This window comes from Leucopleurus acutus (assembly GCF_964270905.1).
Source record: "Leucopleurus acutus genome assembly, chromosome: 11".
NCBI classification, from domain to species: Eukaryota; Metazoa; Chordata; class Mammalia; order Artiodactyla; family Delphinidae; genus Leucopleurus; species Leucopleurus acutus.
Genome location: NC_139152.1, coordinates 97,031,157 through 97,038,200, shown reverse-complemented (window position 1 = coordinate 97,038,200; position 7,044 = coordinate 97,031,157). Strand labels below are relative to the sequence as shown.

Genomic DNA, 7,044 nt, shown 5'->3' with positions numbered 1-7,044 from the left:
CTCTCTCACACAGAGAGGGAGACAGGGAGAGAGAGGGAGAGAGAGGGGGAGGGAGGGAGAGGGAGGGAGAGGGAGGGAGAGGGAGGGAGAGGGAGAGAGAGGGAGAGAGAGGGGGAGAGGGGGAGAGGGGGAGAGGGGGAGAGGGGGAGAGGGGGAGGGGGGAGAGGGGGAGAGAGAGAAAGAGTGAGAGAGAGAGGCTTCTCAGCCAATCAGAGAGCCCCATAGCCGTTCTCCCGCCCACCAGTAGTTTAGGGGCGGGACTTTAAGTTTTAGCCAATGAGAAAAAAGATTTGTCCCTCGGCCAGACTTACGGGTTGAAACGGGGTGAAGTTGGGAGGTGGTTTCTTTCGCAAGATGGCGGCAAGCGGCCTCCGCCGCGCTGCTGCGGCCAACACCTTGGTGAAGCCCATTTTCAGTCGGGACATGAACGAGGCCAAGCGGAGGGTGCGCGAGCTCTACCGCGCCTGGTACCGGGAGGTGCCGAACACTGGTGAGAGGCAGCGGCGCACGCGGGGCCCCGGAGGCAGCCGCCCAAGGTCGCCGCCGTCCCGGCCTCCCATTTCTGCCGGGCCGAGCCGAGGTCACCAGCTTGGGCAGAGGTGATCCCGAGCGCTTCAGGGGAGGAGGGCCACACGAGCCTTGGTGGACCTGACCTGGCGGCGGCGGCGCCAGGGTCAGACCAGTCGTGCTCTGCGTCGGAACCGCGCTGCTAGGGCGCCCTTGCCCTTTTGTCCCCCGTAATTCTTCCCGAACCCCTGGGAGGGAGAGCAAGGACTGTCAGTGACACACTCACTTTATAGATGAGGCAGCGGAAGCACCTAGAGACGAAGTGATCCGCGCAAGGCCCAGAGCCAGCCCCTGGTGGATCTGGAACCCAGAGTCAACTAGAATTCCTGAATGTGTTTACAGACGTCCATTAGGTTATATAAACAAAGGGGCGGTGGGATTTGAGCGATCATCTGGTTCCCACATCCCCCACAGAGAAAGAAGCAGAACCGGACCAGGGAAGTGACTTTTCCAAGGTCATCCAATCAGACAGTGGTGTCTTTTCCAGCCCCTCCGGGTGAGGTGCCTCCCTCCCCAGTCTCCAAAGTCTTTTTACCTAGTGCCACAGGCCCCTAGTATTCCTTAGGAACTCCTTCCCCTGCCCCCCCAGAACCCCTGTCTTCGCTTGGATGTCAGAGAACCAATGTGTTCACCCGAAAGATTAAAATATAAGCTCCCCACGTTCAGAGACTTTTTTCATCTTGGCATCCCCCTCAGCGCTGCCCCGTGTACCCGATGAAAGAAAACTTGGGGAAAATCCCATCTGAACTGTCAAGGGCAGTACAGATGTCAGGGACTGTCGGTATTTGGTAATTTTGTTGATTTGATTTAGTGTGTTTTATCGTGTTTTTAAGTGAGCTGGAGCGCCATAGCACCCCTTAGGGTGCCACTTCCTTGCCTGTGTGTGAGAAGCAGTAGAATGTGGTGGTTACATGGACTTGCCTCCACTTTCCCCTTAGTAGCTGTGTGACCCTGAGCAAGTTGTTTCATCTCACTATGCCTCAGTTTCCTCATCTGTAAAATGATAATATATAGTACCTTCTTCAGAGAGTTGCTCTGTTGAATAGGTGAGTGCATCTAAAGTGCTTAGGATAGTGTCTGACACTTAGACACTCATTAAGTGCTGGTTGCTACTGCTGCCTTGTTATTATTGTTACTGTTATGTGTAGGGCTTACACTCCGTGCAGAGCCCAGCTCTTTAATGTACGGCAGCTGTGTCTGCTCCAGTGTCACTTGTCCTCAAGCTGACTTTTTGAGAGGTTGCCCATGACCATAACTTAGACCCACAGGATACAAGGGAGGGAGAAACCGGAGTGATCCGGGCGGTTCAGGGACTACAAATTTACATGCCTTCAGGGGACAGATGGGGAACAAGACCCGGATGACAGAAAGAATAGTTGGCAAACGGTAAAAATCAGTGACTGAGGTGAGGATAGAACCCAGGTATCTAGCTCGTTCAAAATCAACACCCTCCAAGTCTTTCCCTCAAATACTGTTTGAGAAGATAAGCCCACAGTCAGAAGGGTCCTGAGAAGAGGAGAAGGCAGGGGGTTATAGGAGCCTGTAGAGCAGGGGGAGGTTGGCGGGGGGTCAGTGGGGAGGATCAGTGATCTGTAGCTTGTCGTTTTCTCAGGCCTGTGTGTACACTGGTGTCATGACATCCATCATTGGGGATTCCAGCTGAGGATCCAAACTAAGGACTGGGAATAAGTAAAAGTATTGATAATAACTAACATTCATTGAAATGCATACATATGGCCCAGCACTATGCTAAATGCTTTACATTGCCTCATTTTAGGGTGGGTTCTAATCATTTCCCTGTCTTGCAGATGAGAAAACTGAGGCACATAAACTTGTCTCACTCACACCATTAGTAAGTGGAAGAGCCAGACTTCAGACCCTGATTGTCCAGCTGTTACACTTGGCTCAGCTTCTGCTGTAGTTTTCCCTGCATCTCACGGGACCCAGTTATGCTGCGCTTGTGGAACAGAGTGCCATTTGCCTGGGTGGTTGCCTCCACATGGGAGCACAGAACGAAACTGCCTTGGATTCCCTCCTTTGAAGAAATACTACATGCTGCTTGCTGGTTACAGCACAACAGGAGACCTTCTATAGAAACTATTCATTTGTTTAATTTCCATTTCATTGGGTACCTCTTGTACTACAGGGTCAGTACTGGGTGCCTAGAGAGATATGAAAGTGACTAAAACACAACCCTGCCTTCCAGGGTCTTATGGTCTAGTCAGGAAGATAGGCATATATAACCAGATCATTAAAACCCAAAATGTAACAGAGGTATGGGAAGTAAGTGCTGAAATTTTTAATAGTTAACATCAGTATCAATGCTTTACTGTTTATAAGATGTTGTCACTTGATTTTCGCCACATTCCCCTAAAGGAGTTAGGTAAGAGGTTATTGTCTTCCCTACGTTGTAGATGAAGAAATAGACTGAGGAGGCTGTACCCCAGGCAAGGTCCTAGTTCATGATGGTGTGGAGACCTTACCCAGCTTGTTTGACCCCAGATCCCATGTTCTTTTTTCATCACACCATGCTGCCTTCCCATCTAAGGATCTCCCGGCACTTGGTATGAATGCTACCAAAATGAATTGGAGCAGACGGCTGAGAACCGTCAGTGTCATCCTTCCTAACCTGTCAGAGCCTCCCTGACTCAGAAAAGCCTTAACAATAACTTGAGGAAAACACACAGACTATGGAAGTCACCTTCATCCAAAAGGGGCACTTCCATATCTTCTTTTTGTGCCTCTCAAATTTTTTCAAATCGAAATTAAAATATGCAGGATTCGAAGATTAAGCCAGGAGTCTGTGAGTTGAGAAAGAACAGTTGGAAATGATTTACTCCAAGGCTTCTCAGCAGTGACATTTGTGCTGGATAATTCTTGGTTGTGGAGACTGTCCTGTGCATTGTGGGATGTTTAGCAACATCCCTGGCCTCCACCCAGTGATGCCATTAGCATTCTCCCCCCTAGTTGTGATAATCAAAAACGCCTCCAGATGTTGCCAGATGTCCTGGTGGGCAAAAATCGTTACTGGTTTGACAACCACTGATTTAGACCAAAGAACAGTTGAGTGGGCTATAGCTTAGGCTGTTCCTGTTTGCCTTCCTGCAGCCTTTCTCACTGGTGGAGGGGGTGTGTTCAGGGGGTTGAGGTGGGAGAAGGATGACTAGGACAAAGCTATGAATTTGCCTCTTTAGAGACAAGGATTCTTAACCTGGGAAGATGGGCATTCAGGGATCCGTGAACTGACACTGTAGGCAAAACTTTGCATTTGTGCCTGTGAATGTTTTCCTGAGGAGAAGATTCATACACCCAGTGCTCTGGTGTGTGGTTCAGGAGATCTTGTGGAATGGGAGTAGGTGGACACCAGCTCCCCCAGTATGCACAGAGGCACCTCGCTTTTCTCTCCCAAGGTTGGGCAGGATTCTAATATGAAAACGCAGGAAAGGTAAGCACTGATAGCAGGGGAAGATTCCTCATACTCCTTTCCTTAAAAGAGCACAAAATTGTAAATTAAAAACCAATAAGCAACCTGGATTCTAGGCCCATGTTTGCCAGGGACCAGTAGTCTGACTTAAGGCAAGTCCCCACAGTCCTCTAGTGGTAAGATTCTAAATTCCAGCATCCATATTAGTTTGCATTAATTTGTGTCTCTGTCTTCTTATGGTCCCTTTGTTTGCTCTTTTCTAAAATTCCACATGTGATACTGTGGTGTTTAACAGCTAACTCTCCGTCAGGAAATCTAGATTTATAGTGTTTACCATTTTCAATGATGTAAATACTCCCACCACGGTTGATTTTAAGCTATCAAAGTGAAGTCAGTGACGGCCGACTTGGGAAGAGATGTGTATAATTGGCTCACCATGGCAGCCTGCTCCAGCACACCACTGGATACTGAGTTCTTTCTCATGTGATCCTCTGTCTTCTCTGTTAACACTTACCTGCAAAGCTGGGATGCAGTTTCTCCTACTAGATTTCTGCTATTGCTTATTCTTTGGTTGAATCAGCCTGGCATGATCTCTTCCTCAGCAGAAGCTTTATTTTTCTATTGCCATCACTAAGTTATGAGTATAATTAAAGATTCAAACTTTGTTGTTGATTAATTCAGTCACTAGATAGCCCTCATGGTTTTCAGAGCTGGTTGTGATAGTTCCATAGACGAGAGTGGACATGTCACAGGAATGGCCACACCACAGGGTATCCTCACCAAATGAGCCCACTGCTCTGCTCAACCACAGTGCTCATTCTAGCCTGTGAGCCTTGGTTATGCTGTCCCCTGAGCCTCGTGTGCCCCTCTTCTGTCCTTATTCCACCTACCACACAAGGCCCTGTTCATGTCCTTGCCATCAGCAAATCCACTGAAGTCCACCTGCCAGAGGATGAGAATAAAAACACCTAATTTTCAAAGGACATCTATATGCCTTGTCAAACTCCCAGGTCACTGAGTCTGTGCCACTATTTTAGCACTTAATCAGGGATCGCTGAATATTGTGATTTTAATATTTGCACTCATGGATTTAAGGCCTAGAGAGCAGGAGCTACATCTTAAACTCCTCTCTTTCTTCCAGGTAACCTAATATGGTAGTAATCGTTTGCTGGATTGATGCCTTTCCCTACCTGCACACTCAGCAGTCTCCCTCAACTCTTAAGTTTGCATGGTGCACAAACCTGCACCATATCACTGTACATTAATTTCAGCCATGTCATCTTCTGTCAGTTGCTCCATGTAATAATAATGCTAACATTTATTGAGAGCTTATTCCATGCCAGGCACCGTTCTCTCATAGAATCCTCACAACAGCTCTGTAGTTGTATGTGCTGTTGTCGTCCTTATTTCACTCACAAATAAATACACTCAGGCATAGAGAAGTGAACATACACAGAATCATATAGCTGATAAGTGACAGAGCTGGGATTTGAACCCAGGTTGTTCATACTCTTGAACTGTGCTATACTGCCTCTTCAAATGCAGTGGGCTTGTCTCCCCAAACAAATACGCTCTTTGAGAGCAAGTGCCATATCTCACGCTTCTTCACATCCTCAAGCACCTAGCTTAAGGTCAGGCTAGTATTTGGTGAATGGAATGAATGGGCAACCTATGTGTTCAATGACTAGCCGTTGACTCAGTTTTTTTAAAAACATGTTTTAACCATCTCTACCCTGAATCATGTTTTTTCTTTAGTGCATTTATTCAAGCTAGACATCTCTGTGAAACAGGGACGGGATAAAGTCCGAGAAATGTTTATGAAGAATGCCCACGTCACAGACCCCAGGGCGGTTGATCTTCTGGTCATTAAGGTAACTAACTCTCCCTGACTGATTTTAAAGAGCAGCTTCTCAGTCTTCTCAGATGAACATTTTATCTCCAAGTTTAAAAGCAACTACTAGGTCAGCAACTGTTACATAGTGTTTCAAAGGAATAGTTCAACTTGGAGGTTCTCACCTGGTTAAATAGATTATAAGATTATTCAAGGGAAAATCCACTGGGGCTTACATTTTAAAACTAAAAACAGACAGAGGAAAGTTTGAACTCTTCTTGAACCTCATCCCTGGAAGTTACTGCTTCACCTGGTTGCCAGTTTTCAGTTGGAAGAGCAGGCCATGGAGTCAGATCCTGGGCCTGATTCTGTCTCTCTGGTCCGTCTCATTGGCATCAGTGGCAACTTCAGCATATGGGCCAGTAAATAACACGGAAAGAATGTTAAGCAGGAATGTAAATTAAGCCAGTCAGGTTAGGCAGTCGGGGCAGAGGCCTGGTGACCTAAAGTCTCCTCTTGGAACCAGTCAGCCAGAGAGTTAAGGAGTACTTGAAAGGTCTCAGAATTACTTAGTCCAACCACCTCATTTTCCAGATGCAGAAAGTATGGTCTAGATGCAGTATGTTACTTGCCCAAGGTCACTCAGCAAGTCAGTGCCAGAGCAGAGAATCGAGTCCTGGCCTTCAGTGTTGTATTCCTTCCACTCAACCACTCTGACTGAAGACCTCTCCCCTCACTTGTGCAGGGAAAGATGGAACTGGAAGAAACAATTAAAGTGTGGAAGCAGCGGACACACGTTATGCGGTTTTTCCATGAAACAGAAGCACCAAGGCCAAAGGATTTCCTGTCCAAGTTCTATGTTGGGCACGACCCGTGAAATCACTCAGTGGAAAAGTGCGTGTTGATATTTAAATATTTTAGAGCACAAATAAACTCAGTATATGATGGTCATTTCATGACAGAATTCCATTGGTGAACCAATGAGAAGCTCTACTTCTGCAGTCTCACTTTTTGTCTGAACAAGTTGAACACACCACCTGTTCTTTCCCGTCTCCTGAAGTGTGGTGTTTCCAGTAAATTAGATTCTCTCTTCTCAGAGCCTTGCATGTTGGTAAACAGGAATGGTGAGGCCATCTGCTCAGAAACTGCCGTTCTGGGTGTGATGCTGGATGGCTTTGTTAACTTAGCTGTGTTTCTACAGCCCCCAGGATTGGATATTTTG

General features: G+C 47.1%; 1 protein-coding gene across 1 annotated transcript; it reads left to right on the top strand.

Moving 5' to 3' along the window:
• Nucleotides 1–326: 326 nt before the first annotated feature.
• Nucleotides 327–6,773, top strand: NDUFA6 (NADH:ubiquinone oxidoreductase subunit A6). Its single transcript, XM_082849926.1, has 3 exons — nt 327–490; nt 5,747–5,862; nt 6,568–6,773. Exons 1-3 carry the CDS (start codon nt 355–357, stop codon nt 6,697–6,699), a joined length of 384 nt encoding a protein of 127 aa, XP_082706052.1. The 5' UTR covers nt 327–354; the 3' UTR covers nt 6,700–6,773.
• The last annotated feature ends 271 nt before the right edge of the window (nt 6,774–7,044 follow it).